The sequence below is a fragment of the Callospermophilus lateralis genome, chromosome 6, assembly GCF_048772815.1.
Source record: "Callospermophilus lateralis isolate mCalLat2 chromosome 6, mCalLat2.hap1, whole genome shotgun sequence".
NCBI classification, from domain to species: Eukaryota; Metazoa; Chordata; class Mammalia; order Rodentia; family Sciuridae; genus Callospermophilus; species Callospermophilus lateralis.
The window spans coordinates 48440801-48460126 of NC_135310.1; the positions used below are offsets into that span (position 1 = coordinate 48440801).

The 19326-nt window shown below is 37.8% G+C and overlaps 1 protein-coding gene across 1 annotated transcript in view; it reads right to left on the reverse strand.

Annotated features, from left to right (window-relative positions):
* LOC143402373 (amine sulfotransferase-like) overlaps positions 1 to 15924 on the reverse strand; it is a 29526-nt gene extending 13602 nt beyond the window's left edge. The window contains exons 1-5 of the mRNA XM_076859813.2: positions 15855 to 15924; positions 14048 to 14129; positions 6481 to 6632; positions 4001 to 4209; positions 528 to 654 (exon numbers count right to left, since the gene is read on the reverse strand). Coding sequence (XP_076715928.1) covers positions 528 to 654; positions 4001 to 4209; positions 6481 to 6622 — 478 coding nt within the window. The 5' untranslated portion in view covers positions 6623 to 6632; positions 14048 to 14129; positions 15855 to 15924. The remainder of the gene's footprint in view (positions 1 to 527; positions 655 to 4000; positions 4210 to 6480; positions 6633 to 14047; positions 14130 to 15854) is intronic.
* Between the last annotated feature and the right edge of the window lie 3402 nt (positions 15925 to 19326).

Consider the following 19326-nt stretch of genomic DNA (forward strand, 5'->3'; position numbering starts at 1 on the left):
TTTTCCATTCCTTAAGATCTCTGGATAATAACATTAGCCATCTACAATGATACAGAACCTGACCACAATCTTTAGGAGAGAGATCCTGATGCCACTCTCCACAACTCTCTTATCTATTGATCCTCCTCAGAAGTGGAGTGAAAATTCCATAGCTTCCCTGACAGCCTACCACAGGTCCGTGACATAGCACAGAAACTCCTCCTGATTCTTAACAATTCAGGAATGTGTGACTCTACCTACATTTTTAGTTAGATGAACTTGCTAGAATATTCTTACACCTCTTATTGTCTGGTTAAAATATTTCCTAAACAATTGGCTTCACAAATTTGACAATCCCCAATGGTCCTGGCAAGGATAAAAAAGCCATGTGTGGTTAAGTTGATGTACAATAGTAATTACTCACAAACATCCATGGTCTACAATTGTCCTTCCCTGTCTCTCTAAAACATGTTTCCTAAATTAGGGAATTTGGCCTTTGGCAGCATTGTTTCATAAACATGTTGCTTGATAAGTAAAGTCTTAGTTACCTTTTCCATCTAGAAACTTTTCCATGAAATGGTCAAGTGTATCTGAAGGTTCTAATATAGCTAGCCAATTTGTAAAATAAAAAAAAGAAACCAAAATATCTTTAGGATTTCTGTAGACATAAAGAACCTGCAAGGAGAAGTACAAAATAATTTTAGCAATCCTTGGTTATTATTACAAATTTTTAACAGCTACATAATATTTTATTACCGTATTGAATCATAATTATTTTCATATATAGTCTGCTAGTCTTGGAAATTTAGGTGGTTACAAATTTATTCTTTTTGGTATTAATTCAATTCAATTCAATTAATACCATCATTTATATGATGGTTCACATGTGTGCAAGAATGTAAGACAAATTTCTAAAAAGTGGAATTAATTATTTATAAATATGTTAAATATTTTAAATTAGTTTACATAGACTGTATTAATTGAACATCCTTGATATTATCTAATATTTGATGTGTAGCACTGGAAAAAGTGAAAAGAGAAAATAAAGTTTAAACCTCTGTTTAAAAAAAACATGTTTAATCTCATAACTGAGTATGGACATGCAAATTAAAATTAGTTTGAGATTACAACTATCATATTGATAAAAAATTAAAAGTCTGATATGTAAAATTACTAGGGATAAAATAAGAAACCAAAAATGCATCCATTACTGATATCAGTATGACTGGATACACATGCTTTCTTAACAATATACAGCCTCACTCCATAAAGTTGAACATCCTTGCATTGTGGCTTTGCAGTTCCTTTCTTGGATGTATAATCTAGGGAAGCTGCTGCAGATGTGCCCAGGTTACACACTCAAGAACATTCTTAGCAGCATGTAGTTATAGCAGAATATTAGAGTAACCTAATTATTCAATGAAGAGAAAGTAGAGATCTGATAGAACTACCAACACAACTTGTAAAACTATGCAGTAGTGAAAATAGCATTAAAAATATAGAACAAACAAAAGCATGTGGCAAAAACCCCAGGGAGGGGAGAAACAAAACAGAACAAGGGATAAAATATTATATTTTATTTTGAAAGAGTCTCACTGAGTTGCTCATGGCCTCACTAAATTGCTGAGGATGGCTTGTATTTGGGAACCTCTTATCTCAGCCTCCTGAGGCTCTGAAATTATAGGAGTGCACCACTGCACCCAGCTGCACACAGAAGTTATCTCTTTTTCTTATGTACTTGTGGAACACGTTACATATGAAAAAACTGATTGTATTATTGACAATAATAAGTCCCTAAAATTAGAACTCTGTACTGGGATTGAACTCAGGAGCACTCGGCCACTGAGTCACATCCCAAGCCCTATTTTTATATTTTATTTAGAGACAGGATCTCACTGAGCTGCTTAGCATCTCACTTTTTGCTGAGGCTGGCTTGAAACCCACAATCTTCCTGCACCATGACTAGCCCAAAATCAGAACTCTTTAAGTACCATTATCTATTGATAGATAATTATATAAACTCTTTCAAATAAAAAAAAAAATCAAAAGAGCTGGAATCAATTAGAAAAATAAAGCTGATATGACAGAGTATCTAAAGCATTAACAAAATTGTATCTATACCTATACTAAAAAGGATATGTATCCTTTTAAAATGTTCAAATTAAAAAATATATATTTGGAAGTAGATATACTAAATATTTAATTTAAGAAGTAGAAAGAGAAATGCAAACAAAACATGAAAAGGATAATTAAAATGAAAGCATTAATCACAAAGTAGGAAATACTAAATTATGATTCCTAAAAGAAATAACTTCTTCAGAGGATAGAAACTCAGTGAAATTGAAAACACCTTGTATTCTGAAAACTCTAAACAGGAGAGAATATAAAATTTTCATCATTCTAGAATAAATGAAATATGAAACCATAGAATTGGAGTAAATTGATAAGATCATGGGAAAATATGCTATACTTTTCTCAGTCATTTAAGATCTACACAAAGTGGGTAAAAATACACTGAGAACAAGATAAGGTACATACAGAAGACATGAAAGTAGACTTGATAAAATAGAGCCACAGAATGAAGATGGATGAATGCTGGAATATTATAATGCTAGCTGGCTCAGAACTAATCCCTGTTTCTATTAAATTAAAAATCCACATTTAAAAATCATTGTGGGTTTAAAATATTTTTTAAGGTGGACGAGATAATTTGCATTATTAGTTAAAATATGTAATTATCACATATCAAACAGAAGTATCTATTTTTGGAATGAAGAATGGACAGTAGGAAGAGAGGAACAATAGAGATTTAGTATGTCAATATGTAGATTTCAAAATAGTGGAAATTTTTTAAAGCAAATCTTTCAAGAAATTGTGTTAGATCAATTGGTAAAACTGTTGGATAAATATCATGCAATATTTGTGTGCTTCATCATGTGCTGTATGAAATATAACTTATAATCATAAATAAGAACAAAAAAAATGAAGTTCATAAGGTAAAATCTTGAGAGTATTTGCATAATCTTTGCAGTGGGAAAGTGTTTCCTTACTAAAGCACCAAAGCTACAAGTCATGAAAGTAACGTTAACAGATCAGTTACATAAAAGCTTTCAACAATTTTTAAAGGTAATCCATTGATTGGGAAAACACTGCCTTATGGAAATTGTTCCACAAAACAGTAAATAAGACAAATTAGAGAAAAATGGGCCAATGGATATTTAAAGGTTATTTAAAGTCCTATGAAAATATAAAAGGTAATCTCATTAAAATCAAAAGGTTTGCAATGTACTCAAGAACAAATGATTTTTATTCTAGTATATTAGTCATATTTGATGATTACCAATTTTAATATGCATGTGAGGAGAAAAAGTATTCTCAAATGCTATTTACTAAAGAGTAAATTGATACATTATAGAAGAAAAGAAGGTAATGACTGCCAACACTTAAAATAGTTGGCTATTTTAATCTGAAAATTCCATCTTCAATGAAACATGGCACAAGAATAAAAACATGTGAATCTTCATAAGAATGTTTATTAAAATATAATATACGGGGCTGGGGATGTGGCTCAAGCGGTAGCGCGCTCGCCTAGCATGCGTGCGACCCGGGTTCGATCCTCAGCACCACATACAAACAATGATGTTGTGTCCGCCGAAAAACTAAAATAAATAAATAAATAAATATACTGCTGCAAAAAAATATATATATATATAATATACACATTTGCTGCAACTTACCTTGTTGATTAAATACACATTAAATACTGTGAACCATAAAATAAAATCCTATGAAACCATAAAAAAGAATTTTATGGCCAATGTGAAAGACATTTTGCGATAAACTATAGAATTATACTGCAAATTATATGTGCAATTGCTCAAGAGTATGCATATATTTATAACTTCATATAATGTGCAAGACAACATCCTAAGCAAGGAATAATTATAACATTTGAAAGTATGTGGATAAGGGGATTTATTTTTTCTGTCCCAAAAATGGTTAATTAATCTGTATGACATACTTTAGCTTTTTTATTCTTCAGATCTTTGGGTACTAAATTATACTGTAGATGGGAAGTGAAGAAGCGAGGAGATGGTCTTTTGGTATGGTCCACCTTTTGATTATTGTATTCAAGGAAGGGAGCTCTAAGGGTTGTTGTGATGTTTTCAGTTCTGTTACGATGTCCCTCAAAATAAATCAAGGATAGAATCTGCTGTGTCCAGATGGTTCCTGTAAAGATAAATCATCTTGTTTTCAAACCTGAAGGAGTTGAAATAATAAATATCAACAGTAATCTCATGCATCATGAAATCACTTGAGCTTTTTTTCTTTAAAACACTCCAAATATGCTAATGAGTTTGCCCAATTTGGTTTGCTTTTTGTCTATATTAAAGTTAGTAAAGATAAAATCAAGTAGTCTTAGTTCCTTTCTCACTTAAGGAGTTGTGATTGTTCTGATTCTGTGACAGTGATGACCTGGATTAATTCTTGATGTTCTCTTTGTTTCCTGTATTCCATGTAAGGTCTTTTTTTATTATTAACTTGTAATAATTCTACCAATGGATGATGTAGGGTGTGATATTTCCACATACGTACAGAGGCTGAGTTGATCACATCAGGGAAATTAGCACTTCCCACTCTGCCATTTCTTTCTGTTTAGATCCTTTGATTTCATTTATTCTAGATTTTCATAAAATAAATTATAATATCTAGTTCTGTTTTACTACATTTTATAGGTACTTCTGTCTTTGCTAGCACTTCTGTGCTCTTTAGTAAATAGCATTTAAGAATGCTTTTTCTCCTCATATGCATATTAAAAATGGTAATTATTAAATATGACTGCAACTTCTTTCTTAAAACTTTACCTTTTAGAAGTTTAGACAAATTAACAAAATTATAGCATGTACAGTTACTTACCCCCTTTTTATTACCATTTAAGGCTATGAAATATTCTTATGTTATATTCCCAGGAAACCACGATAACACACATTATAGGGAAAGAGAAGACCAAAAATTTCAATGTTCTTATTGATTCTTGGTTCTTTAATGAGTTCAAATCTGCTCACAGGCTATGAAGGGATTTGGGAAATTCATGGAAATATCCTATTCCATTTCCAATTAGAATGGACCCAGATGTGGTCAAATGTAATGGTACTAAGGTTTTCCCTTATTTATTAATGATTACTTTGAATTATTTATGAGTGGCAATGTGGACTTGAACACACAAATCCCACTGTTCTCAAGAGCAGGTTAATAGTGCTTCTTATGAAGCAGAACCCACAATTTTGAAAAATTGCTCATGCCAAGATATTTCAGGCTCCAAAGCTGATAACAATAAAAGTTATGGTGCCCTCTATGGCCCTACGTAAGTTTTCATCAACCACTACAATCTTGGCCCAGGATATCCAGAAGCACTTGGCAATTTGCTGTTTATTATTAAGTTCTTTAATAGCCATACCAATGGGTGATCACATGAAACTGCTATTTTTCTATTGTTCTATCTCTGCCAAGTCTTATTATGGCTTGTGTGTCTGAACTCCAAAGGGGTATCCGAGCTAGAGTTAAAGAATCTATGAATACACATCATAAGGAAATGGAAGTGATTCTAATCATTGAAATAAGCAATACCATCAAATATTGCTGTAATTATCAAGGTATTTGGTATGACCACACACTAGGCAAACTATCATTCAACTCTTCCATCTAAACAAAATAATTCAAGAAGAGCTTCGAAAGCACTGGGATCCATAAAGATTGGTGGAAGTCAATTTTCCAAAGGAAACCCATGCAAACAATAGGCTCATGCTGTTTACTGTACCATAAACGATAACATCCTTAGTATTTAACTCGTAACTCTCTTGTCATTTGTCAGCATATATGAAACTATGGCAAGTTAACAAGTTAGCTTACATATAGAATACAATTTTAGACCATTCTCAGATTGTGACAATGGAAGTCTTGAATTCCAGAGTTTAGTGAGATAGAATGATTTCCTCAGGGCCCATCAAATTCTGTAAAATATTTAAGGAGATAGGCTGACTTGAAGTGAAAAACTGTACATATTTAGAAAATATATCATGTCTCACCAATCCACGTGTGACCAACTTTATTTTGTGTGGTGTTCTGGGACAACCATATCATAAATAAGAAAACACTGTGTGTGAAATCTTAATATCTACAGTTTTACCTCTTAGTCTGCATTGACCACTGTAAAAGTGCAAACCAAGCCCTCTATGTGTCACTCCCTGCTGAAGTAGAAGCCACCATTTAAAAAGGTTCTTCAGTACCTTCTTTAGCCCAGCTTCCTGCAGAAGTACATTTTTGCCTTTCTGACACAAGGTATTTCTAACATAGTAGAGATCTGAATTTCACGTAACTTTTTTCTGATCCTTAATGGATATACAAATGAAGGCTGCTGCTGATGTCTGGGAAATAGCACATTTATACACATATATACCAATCCAAAGCAAAGAATATCAGGAGGTCACTCCTTACACTTACCAGATTTTGGATATGTTATTATGAAGACATCATCATCTCTAATTTCAAAATCTTCTATAGCTTCCAGTATTTCAATGTTAGCAAACTGACGTTGTAAATAGTGGCCTTTAAAGTTATATAAGTATGAATTCTTATTGTCCATGATTTTTCACCTACAAGTACAAACAAAATCCTCTTCAAGTTCTTAATATACTATAGGATTTTATTATTTTGTATACTTAGTGTACATGTAGACATGCCAAGTAATATTTCAAAGTCTTATATGTATTAACTCTCTTACTATGCTAAACACATCACATATGTTAAATTACTTAAAACTACATTAATCCAACATTGTTGTATTTTTATCATAATTATTTTAAAGATGAGAAAACAGAGATTCTAAGAAGTTAGGTAGCTTTTCCTCAAACCTCCATGATTCTAAACAGAGAGAAGAGGAAATCAAGGCACAGAGAAGTCAAACAAATTATTCAAAGTTGCCCAGTTAGCAGTGCTGGGAAGATTGGTAACAGATATTTTGGCCATGCTTTTAATCCAAAATATCTTAGAATTATCTTACATTTTTATTCCTTACATTTTTCATTATTACACAAATAAATTCTTTAATGGATACACTTTTAGTTATGGTAATTTTTTATGTCTCTGGTAATTTTTTATGTCTTCTGAGGCTTGGGATTTGAGAAGCTGTTTTTAGTGAAAAATAGAAGAAAATGCTTTTCCTAAGGGACACCAATTGGTTTTAGTTCAGAAATATTACCTTAGTGTTACAAGATTCTGCCTAGAAATTATGATAATTTCCAATAGAAGGTGTTTGAATTAGAAATCAGATACAAATTTAAATAATAAACTTAAAAACAACAGAAAGTGAACAATCTAAACACAAAACATTTCAAAATTCAGATCAGCCAAGCAACTCTATTAGGTCTGCCTAAAAAATATTTATGGGATGTTAAATAAATGAAAGAATCTCAGAAAAATCTAATAACTTAGAACCAGAATGCATTATTTGAGAAGTAAATTATTAAACACTAAACCCAGAAATTAATTCCAGGGTAATCTTTAATATTTTCAAAGTACAAATTTTCCCTGGTAAAGAAATAGGCTATAATCTGAGAATAAGTAAATTTTTAAAATATTGAGCCTGTTTCTTCTTTCTCATATGTATAGACTCACACAATATTTGTTAAACAATTTTCTGAGGGAGAATTTACACTGCATTATATGGATAAATGGAGAAGCCCATAGTAGGAGGTATAAGTGGAGAAGAGAGGTAAAGGAGAAGTGTGAGTTGCTACCACAAGCCTCCTACCAGCCCACAACACCATCACACACACACCCTGAAATGTCACCAAAGGTTCTAGAAACTCTGGGTGGTGAGAAAGAGTATCAGGCAGCTTCTGAAAACATTTCAAATGATTTTTTTTCTTATTTATTACATTTAGTCACTAAACTTTCAGTCTAAAGGTAAAGAGAATTTTAAGAGCCATCGTATCAGGGAAGCAATCGAGAAAGCATGTGAGGAGGTGCCCACTGGCTACTCAGTATTGTTTGCATGGCTTTGATGCATGTGGGAGAAGGCAGTTGTGTAAGTAGGAAGCCTGTCTGTGTCTCCTTATTCCTTCATGGAAGTCCCAAAGAAAAGGGGTGGGGGGAGTTCATAGATAATTAGGGAGAAAAGGAGGTAAATACATATAGTAATCTCTCATTCGAAAGAGGTAAGAATTGATAGTGTCTCTGAATCTATCCTGTGAGTACTCACTGTTGAGATCAGCTGATGAAGGAAAACCAGCTCTCACAAATTTTTCAGGATGACAGGAACTGCTGTATCACTGAGGAATAAATAGTCCATATGGAGTTTGTTTTGGCAAGTGAGTAGTGTTCTAGAAACTATTTGGGTAGCTTAGCTTGGATAAATTGGGTAAGATTTTGATGATGGTGGGGAAAGCATATCAGGTTATCCCAGATTCTTTAAAGGGATCAAACATTTTAGAGATACTAAAAAAAAACTTCAGGAGAAGAATGCCGCAGTCTGGCTGGGCACAAAATCACGAGCCACTCACGGTTTTGTAGATTCAAACAGCAATTCTTTATTCCCGAACTCACACCAGCACTCTATACACGTTCTGGGGGGATCACGTTCTCTGGGAAAATCCCAAATACTCTCTGAATCCCGTGAGAACTCAACGGGAACTCCAGGAGCGGGCAGGCCTGAGGCAGCAGGATACGCCCTGTTCCTAGCAGGGTACACCTTAAACCTGGATCTGCCCTGGTCCTTGAGCAAGGTCACCTTACATGCAATGTCAAGTCCATTTCCACGAGTCCTTCCTCTAAGCAACATTGGGTACGCTGACAAGGAAATTGTCATACCTACTTGGCTAATGGCTCTCAGCAGAAGAGAGGGCACATTTACTTAATTACAGCAATTATGAAAAAAACACAAGGATTCTAATTGAAATCTACAAGGATAGCTTCCTTGTATCTGAATGATGGTAAGTCAAATCTTTCAGCCCATCTCAGGGGATGGTGATTATTCTTCAGTTCCCTTCTTGCACTCTCCTATCATCTACCCTAAACACACCCAGTTGTTTCTTCTATTGTTTAACTGGTAGCTACAGAAGTTTCTAGGGGTTATATAAACTCATGAAGATCACAAATTCCTTTTCCAGTGCGCACTGGGTTGCCTTTTCTAATTGATGTCCCTACAATACTGTTACTTTTTTTAATGGTAGATGTTACCTTTTTGTTTTCCACAATAATTGTTTTTTCATCTCAGATCTATTCTAACATCTCCCATGGAATCTCTTTTTTTAATATATATTTTTTTTAGTTATTGATAGACCTTTATTTTATTTATTTATATGTGGTGTTAAGAATCGAACCCAGTGCCTCACACATGCCAGGCAAGTGCGCTACCACTGAGCCACAGTCCCAGCCCTCCCATGGAATCTTAACTCATTCCTCAATCTTCTGTTGCTCATATAAGCTGCTCTTAGATAATGATTCTCAGGTTCCCACTAAATGCAGAATCTGATCCCAGGGGAGATATCGAATCTTTTCAAACCTTCCCTGGTTAGAAAGTAGGGTGTAATCTGAGACTAATTTCAGTTTATAAATATTAAACCTGTCTCTTATTGTTTAAAGAGAGGGAGAGGGAGAGGGAGGGAGAGAGAATTTTTTAATTTCTTTTTTTTTTTTTTTTTAGTTTTCGGTGGACACAGCATCTTTATTTGTATGTGGTGCTGAGGATCGAACCCAGCGCTGCGCGCATGCCAGGCGAGCGCACTACCGCTTGAGCCACATCCCCAGCCCTAAACCTGTCTCTTATTTCACATTTTTCTAAAACTAAGGCTACGTTTGTAAAACAGTTCATTTTCAGAGGACAGCATATTGTGAAGAGTAGAAATCAATGGAATAGACTATGGATTAAAATGAAGGTTTTTAGATTTTATAATACAATTTTCCATAGAAATTTCTGGCCTTTTGAGGTTCTTGAACTCTTTTACCTTCCTCTCTTCCCTCTTTTTCTCCCCTGACTCCACATAGTTATCAGCTGTGAAACATCTAGACTAGTAAGTATAACAGCCAAGTGAATAAGACAGTTGCTTTCATGAGCAGAGAGCATTTTGATTTCCTTTTTCCCAGCTACACAGTGTTATGTGCATCTAGAAAGTAAGAGGGACTGAGAGGAATACAGAGCAATGGCTGATTGCAGAGGTGGGGCAGGAAAGGACAGAGGTGCTCCTTGAGACATCTTGTACCACAATGTGAAGATTTATGCAAAGAATTCTGGACACAGATCAAAAGGGCACCAGAGCCAGCTTGCAGGTATCACATCTGACCACTTCAGGAACAATTTGAATTTTGCAATACACAATCATAGTGTAGATTATAACTTTTTGAATAAAATAAGAAAATATGAGTCTCTCCCAAGGGTAGACAAATGTTATTGACAGGAACAGGCAGAGCTTTAGAATTTTCAGGCCAAATGGCAAGAATGAAGATAATATGCAGTTGTTTTTAGGAAGAAAAGTATGCCCAGGCTTTTATTCTTAATTATTTTTTCAATAATTTAAAATTGGAAAACTATTCTTAACTCACAGATCATACAAAAGTAGATGATTGGCTGGATTTGTGTTCCATAGACAGGCTGAAAGCCCCAGTCATAACTGATGTGAATGCATGTAGAAATAAATGAATAAGAAGGGAAATACCAATTTGGACGGGGAAATCATGAAGTAAGTATAGAAGAAATGATTGGAAAAGAAGTTTGAATGAAGAGAAGGATCTTCTTTACACATTTTAAAGTATATTTCCCCAAATTATTAATTTCTTAGTAATAAAATTTACCATGTAAAACTCTGGCACACACCACCTTAACCAACATTTGAAAGCTAACACTGTGAATATTGCTGTTTATACCAACCTGACATTTCTCCTATTATGATCATTAAAGACATATAACTTCAGTTTGTTTTCTCAAAAAATTCAACTGCAATTTATCTTTAGTAAACATCAGAAAAAATAAATCTGAACAACATTATGGCATGTATTATTCAAAAATGCTGTGGTCTGGTAAAATGAAGAAAGGAGAGAAATTATTTCAGATTAGACACAAAAAAGATAGAGTACATGATGTTGAATTTGATCATGTCACAGAAAACAAAACAGTCTATATAAGACTGCATTGTTACAATGGAAAAAATTTGAATATGTATTGGTGGTTTATGTAATACTACCGTATTATTGTTTAATTTCCTTATCTTACAATTTTATTTAAATAATTTATTTAAGTAACTTTATTGTGCTTATTTTAGTGTCTTATATCTTAGGAAATTCACATGCAAGTAATTAGTAATAGAGGGGAATAATTTCACGGTCTCAAGCATTTTTCATATATATAAAAGTTGAAAAATAGAGGTAGGTACAAAGAGAATATTGAAGAAAATGGAGCAAATATTTTTTAAATGATGATTATGGGAAAGAGTACCTATGAATTTGTGGTTCTATCCATATAATTTTTAAAGTTTGAAATTACATGAAAATGAATATTTTCTCCCTTTTTAATGGAACTGTTTACTTTGTCCCATAATATATTGAATACACACACACATATATAAACTTGCTTTTGATTTTTTACAACACCTTTGTTTTATAAAATAATATTTAAGCAGCTGTTTTACTATCCTAAAATAAGGTGTGGTATAATTTGTGTACACATATATTTAGAAAAAAACATGGTTATATATATATATGTTTTTGTGTATGTGTGTTTGTATTGTCACATTTAAAAATACTTATTTAAACATGGTTATATATGTAGGGCAAATAAAAGTCAATATATTAACATACACAGAGTAAGATGTAGCATAAATAAAAGGAAAACATGACTAAGTGCTCATGCACTGCCTACAGTTCAAGATTTAGTGTTGTCAGATACTTGCCCCTACTTACAATAATTAATTTGGAATTTAAAATAACGAGAACATAAATAATTCCACAAAAGAAAGACAGGTAAATGAATAAGCAGAATATTAAGTGTAGTAGGAAAACATTTGTGAAAATGTAGGAAAAAAACTTAACTGAGGTCAGGATTTACTTGTAAGGCAACTTCACAACTTGCAGGTTAGAGAAATTGAGAGCACTTGCTGTTCCTACAAATGATCTGCTCCAGTTGATATTATTATTCCATTGTCAAGTAAACACAATGCCTTTTTAAATCTTCATCTTTTTGATGTAGGTCTATAAGAGTCCTTCTTTGGCATTTGGAACACTACTCTCTCTTGATCCTTCTCAGTCCTCTGGACCTATTTCTTCTTAGCCTCTTTTCTTGCTTCTTTTTCTTAATTGAGCCCTGAGTCTTATTGTCTCCAATTTCCTTTTCAGTCCTCTTATCACTCAATGCTTTTTCTTGCAGGAGTTCTCCCACAGCAACTCAAGTAATTTGTTGCTATTTGAAATTTAAATAATATTTCCTGGCTTTCTTATTGTTCATTTTTCCCAAGAATTTTATTTCTTATACTCTTCATCTTGGTAAACTCTTATTTATCTTTCGTGTTCCAATGAAATATTGCCACACTAAAACCTTTCCCGGTGCCAAAAGCAGAGTTAGTTGTTAGATTCTGACACAGTAGCCTGCTGTCAAAATTATAGAATAGTAACTGCTATAATACATTTCTAGTATATGCCAGACTTTTATATTTATTTTATACCTTTTTACTTTTATACCTTTTGACTACCTCTACCTCTCAGCTTGTTGGCATGTGATTATCCCCAAAGCTTAGAAATTGAGTCACTTGTTCAAAGTTATACAACTAGTAAGTGAATGAGCTAGGATTCTAACACAGATGCAACTCCAAAGTCAAGGTTTTCTATCATATGAAGCTATATGTTGCACTTATCCATCTTTATTGTCTCTTTCACTAAACTGTAAGCAACTCAAAATCAGAAAAGTCTTTTTTACATGTACATCTCTGGGCCTAGAAGGCAGTAAACAGTCACAGTCTGGAAGTGAATTGGTAAATGAACAAATGAAAGTTGAGAAATAAGAACAGAAATCATGGTGTATCCAAAACAGGAATAAAACCATGAGCATTGTAACATAAATATGGGACAGAGTTGCTCAGATTTCATTGTTTCAGGGACCTTCCTCCCTTCCTGTTCCCGAGTCTTTCCACTCTGAGATGGAGCTTTTCATCTGCACCTGATAATTCAGCTCTTCCAGGTTCTAAAACCAATCCTACCTTTGTTAGGAAGATTTATGGAATCTAGTTTAGGGGCTCAGGCTTGAGGATCAATTTCAGCTTATTTGTGTTCCCTTCAAACCTTAATTTTAGGGTGCAGATCTCTGCCTTGTGATGCTGTGCCTGTAGATAGCCAGTGCCTCACTCTTACACAGGAATTTGGACTTTTCTTTGATTAGTGTTGCCTTGAGAATCACCCTGATCCCCACCTGCTGTGCACTCCCACATGTCTGTCATTAGGCATGGATATGCAACCAAAGGAGCCTACCATCAATTCCTTGATTCCGATGACCTGTTCCTTCTGTCTGAGCACTCTAGAACTCACTGCACCAGGCTGAGTCTCTCCAATGGGCTGCTGAGCCCTAGGGAATGCACCTACTTGTTGGGACCTATGCTTGCCACAGAGCCACAAACGTATGAGGAAACAGTCTTGTGATTCTGATCTTGTGATTTTCCATGTACAGGACAGTTAGAGCTTGAGAAATGGCTTCCATATACGTGCCTCAACAGCCCCAAGATATGGCTTCCGCAAACACAAAGAATAACTCCCCAGCAACAGGGGCGCACATACCTAATGGGGTATTGTTTCTGTAACTAGGGTAATGGGGCTCTGTTTCTGTAACTGGGGTGACTAGGCTACCCCAACCTGGGGGGACTTTCCGATCTCTGGTTGGCCCCTGCCTTTGCCCCCCTTTTCTTCTTTCTTCCACTATATAAGTCCGCCCCCTCTGCAATAAAGTGCAGTTGCTGCGCTATCTCGGCTGACTCAACTCCTGATCGGTGTGATTTTTGCCAGGCTGGGTGGCAGGCCGGGTGGTGACACTTACCTTCTTGCTCAGCCCGGAGACACTAGCCGGTCTAGTGATTCTCCCCAACCCCTGTCGGAGGGCGGTTCCCACAGCTGGTGCCCTGTGTGAGGAAGGGAACTTTGCTGACGAGCAATCGCGCAATGGTTGCGTGTACCCCCACCAACATGGGGCAGGCTTCTTCAAAAGAGGATCCCTCCCTTCATTCCCTCCCGGTCCTCCTGAAAAGTAGAGGTCTTGAAATTTCTGACACTCAGGCATGCAAGACCTGGGAGACTCTAATTAAAGCCGCTCCCTGGTTACCCGAAAGTAATTTATTTGACTGGGAGACCTGGGACAGAGTTGAACAACTGATCCGAAAAGCCCAGGTTAATGGGGTGAAATTCCTCCTCTTGGAGTTTAACCCATTCTGTCTGCTCTCAAGGGCTGTTTCCCTCCACGGTCCATTAGACCACATCCCTAACTGGAGGCAAAGAGCCCAAAACTAGGGCAGGCACCCGGAACAACATCTCCTCCCCTTGAGGAGATGTGCATACCTTCAGCTGAAGCCAGTCTGGAAAGGAAAATAAGGAGCCCAAAGGGAGCCAAAACACAGGGGCCCTGGACCCCTTTGATGCCGATCCATGGCTTCCTAGACAGAAAAATCCTCTTTATCCTCCATTGCCTAGTTCTGAGTTTTCTCAGAATCCCTTCAAGTCATCCACCCATACCCCTGACTCGGGGAGGGCAGAACGAATGCACCACTTGGCCTAGAGCCATGTCAGTTATTTTCTGTTAACTTTAACCGGGGAGGCAATTGCCCTGTGGCCTGGTACCCATGGGAACCAGGGGATCTTAAGGAGTTAAAAAGGCTTTCCTTGAGGATGGCCCCAATGCCCCATGGACAGAGACTATATTACAAGGCCTTGCACATCACCCGTGCACTGCACTGCCGCTGACTGGAGGGCCTTGGCCCAAGCAGTTCTTCCAGGAACTCTTTACATTAAATGATGTGCTTATTATAAAGAGGAATGTCAACAACAGGCTGAAAGAAACCAACATGCCAATCCTGCTATGCCCATTACTATGTGGATGCTCGCTGGGACAGCAGAACAAAACCATCTGGGCTCCAACAAGCTGCCATCCCCCCTCCTTACCAGGATCAGATCTGAGCCCTTGGCTTGGCAGCCTGGAGAAAGCTTGAAGATGGTCCCTCTGAATCCCCTCTCGCTGGGGTTAATCAAAAACCTGGCAAGGACCTCTCATCCTTCATTAGTAGGGTAGAGGGAAATATTAAAAGAAAACTCCCACCAGGGCAAATTAGAGATCACTTTATAAAAATGATGGTATGGGAAGGAATGAACCAGGAACATAAACTAGCTTGTGCAGGGTTGAAGGACCGATCTATGGAAAGGTGAGTCATAGCCACCCCGGGATATAGGGACCCACTCTCACCAAACCAAAACTATGGCAGCTATGTTACAGGCCTCCTGTAAGGAGGACACAGAGGTTCTAGTCTGCGCCCTTCAGCAAGCTTTTCCTGGAAAAGGCCGCACCTGTTTTGGGTGTGGCCAAGAGGGACATTTTAAGCGAGAATGCCCAAATAAGACCAGGAGACCTACACAATCCACCAGGCCTCCGCCCTCCTCTACCCCCACCACTCCTTGCCCCAGATGCTGAAAGGGCCTTCACTGGTCTAAAGATTGTAAATCTAAAACAGACATTCAAGGTAGACCTTTAAACTCCAAATGGGGTGCCCCTCAGCCCCATTAAACAAGGGGAAACGCCACACACAAGCTCATTGGACTGTCCCTCTTGTCCCCGGGGTACGACCAAAAATGATACTTACTATTGGAGGAAAAACCTTTAAATGCCTTATTGACACTGGGGCGGATAGAATGGTCCTTAGGAAAGAGGAAGTTCCCCACAATGGAAACTTGTTGCTGGCCCGCCTTTACTGGGCTTGGCGGAACTTCCCACTCCCAGCAAACTGCTGGCTGGGTCCCATGGGTGGACTTGGAAGGAAATACTGGTGAAGTCCACCCCCTTGTTGCTCCAGGATTAACTGTCAATCTTTTGGGCCAAGACGTCCTAGGAGAAGCAGAAGCCTATATTACTACTGATCATAAGGCTTTTTATGATGATGTGTTGCAGGAAGAGGAATACCAGCAGCAGTTCCAGCAAGGTCAAAATTGCCATCCTAATTATAGGGATTGTTGAGAAAACATATAACAGTAGCAGCACCCCAGAGAAAAACCCCAGCATGGTGTCTAACAACCCTCTTTCTCCTCTTTGTTTCTTTCACTAGCGCAAAAACGTTCCCACTGGCGCCAATGTTCAAACCCTGCTGGTGGGAAGCCTTAGCCCCAATTAGAATTAACTTCTTGGGCTCCGGAACTGACATATGGAAGAGCTTGCCAATAAATGGGCGACCTGTTATCTACCTCAGCTCTGCTACCTCTCCTTAGACCTATATAAACACACAGCCTTTTGTAATAAAGTAGAAAACTCTTTGGTGATCTGTGTCGTGTGGTGTGGCGTCTTCCAGTCTTACAGGGATGACCCAACTTTTGAGAGGATTAGACAGGGTCTACCAAATGTTTGACCCTACCCCCAATCCTAAAGGCCACTGCTCATCCTTGGGCCCTTAAGATAAATTGGATTCAGGGGCACCCTGTATGGGTTGAGCAGTGGCCACTTCCCTCTCTAAAACTCCAACAGTTACATCATCTAGTTGAACAGCAACTTCAATTAGGATAACTCCAGTGGTCGGTGAGCCCATGGAACTCTCCTGTATTTGTGATAAAAAAGGCTAATGGTAAATGGAGGTTTCTTCACGATTTCAGGAAAATCAATGAGAGGATGCTACCCTTTGGGACCCCTCAACGGGGAATGCCCTGGGTCCCTGCTATCCCGAATAACTACCATTTGATGATCATAGATATTAAAGATTGTTTCTTTTCTATACCCTTACATCCTGGGGACACTGAAAAATTCGCCTTCTCCATTCCCTCCCTTAACTATAAGGGACCTGACTTACACTATGAGTGGACTGTATTGCCTCAAGGTGTGACCAACAGCCCCCCCATTTGTCAAGACTACATTTCCAGAGTTCTATCCCCCCTTACAAAAGAAGTTGATTCCCTTCTATACATATATATGGATGACATTATACTTGGAAATACTAATACCCAACAACAGGAGCACCTTTATCAAAAGTGCATACACCTCTTAAAGGATCACAACTTTCAAATTGCCCCTGATAAGGTACAAAAGGTAGCCCCTTTAAAAATTTTAGGCACATGCCTGACTCTTGATGTTGCATCTCTTACAAAACCACAACTATGTATCCAAGATACCTATTCCCTTCCCCAACTTCAAAAATTACTTGGAGAAATCAACTGGATGAGACCTTGGATGCCTATTACTACCACTACACTTTCACCCCTCTTTGACCTGTTAAAAGGCCTTGATATGTCCACAGTGGTGACCTTGACCTCTAAACATAAGGAAGTTCTTGCCAAAATCCAACTAGCTATTGATGAGGCTGTTTTAAAAAGGTATGACCCCTCCATACCCCTGGTCCTCTATATTCTTGGAGGAGAAACACCTCTCACTGCTCTTTTAGCCCAGAAGGGAGATCCTATTCATTGGATCCATCTTTGGGTGGGAGGGGCACTCCAAGTATATTCTATGATAGATCAAATGGCCGATTGTGTAATCAAGGAGTGAGATCTCTCTGTCTGGCTCTTTGGATGTGAACCCCATTCTCTCATTGTTCCCTTTAGAATCAATGATTTATTTTGGCTACAAAAACAACACTAGGTTAGCGTTAGCCATGGAAGGTTTCCCCGGGATGGTAGACTGTCACTAAGGCCCCAACAAATGGATGAGTTCCTTTTGCCAAATAGCATGGCAACCACCAAAGATTTTCCTTTCTGAGGCCGATCCTCCCATCTGTTCCCCGCTATAATTGCTACGCTACTCTGAAGACATGTTCAAATGGAAAAACAGCAGTTACCCTCATACAGGGAAAACAGGCAGGATGTCCCCTACAGGTCTTATTCAATGTTTGCTGGCAGGCCCCAAAGGTTACCTCTGTTACTCCAGCTGTTACTCCCCCAAATTGCCCACAGGATTGCTCACCCTCAGGGGTCTTCAAGGCCTATACCTATGTCTCTGCCTCTTGCTATGATCAGGCAAGCTTATGCCAATGAAACTCAACCAGATACTGGTCAGGCTGGTCAAACTCCAACACAAGAGCCATTCCATGTCCCTGGCTAATGGATTCCCCTTCCAAAACCTATTGTTGGACTTTCCAAATGCACATAGGAATGTCAGATGGTAGTGGGGTACAAGACCTAGCCCGAGATTACCTGGTGAAGAAAATTATGGAAAAAATAATTGAACTCCAGGGTCCCCTCATTTACCACCCTCTAGTTCTCCCAGCAATTCAGGGAGAGTTACTTCTTGACCCTGAAACACAATCTATCCTACAAGCCACCCTCTTTCTGCTTAACACAACAAATCCCAATTAAGCAGAGGATTGCCGTCTTTGCTTAAAACCAGGTCCATTACAGGTCAATGCTATTCTTATTAACTCCTCACAGACTGAGACCTATTACCTACTCCTGCCCCCGAGGTCTGGAGTCTATTTGTCTCCTTTTTCTCCTCCGGTCTCATGTTTTAGATCTGATCCTTTTCCTGATAATTCCAGTAACATAGATGTTGGCCAGATACATTACTCCTTCTGCCAACACAATAATACCATCAATGATACCCAACTCTGCCCTCCTAATGGTACCGTTTTCATGTGTGGTGGAGAAGCTCTAAGCTTTCTCCCACAAAATTGGACTGGACTCTGCACTTCCGCCATCGTGTTGCCTGACGTTACAATTGTTCCTGATAATCAGAGTCTTCCTGTCCCTACATTAGAACACACTGGGGGAAAAACTAAGAGAGCTATCCAAGCTTTTCCGCTAATCTTGAGCCCCGGAGTAGCTGCTGGGGCTAGAACCCGCATAGCAGAGTTAGGGACCTCTTTCCACTTTTATAAGATTTTATCCCAACAACTGATTGATGACTTACAAGCTGTAGCAAGCACTATCTTGGACCTCCAAGCACAATTAGACTCCCTAGCTGCAGTGGTTTTACAAAATCGTAGGGGACTGAACCTCTTAACTGCCGAAAAGGGAGGATTATGTCTTTTCTTACAGGAAGAATGCTGCTTTTATGCCAACCGATTGGGAATAGTCCAAGATAAAGTAAAACGGCTAAAAGAAGACCTCGAGAAGCGGAGAAAAGAATTACAAGCCAACTTC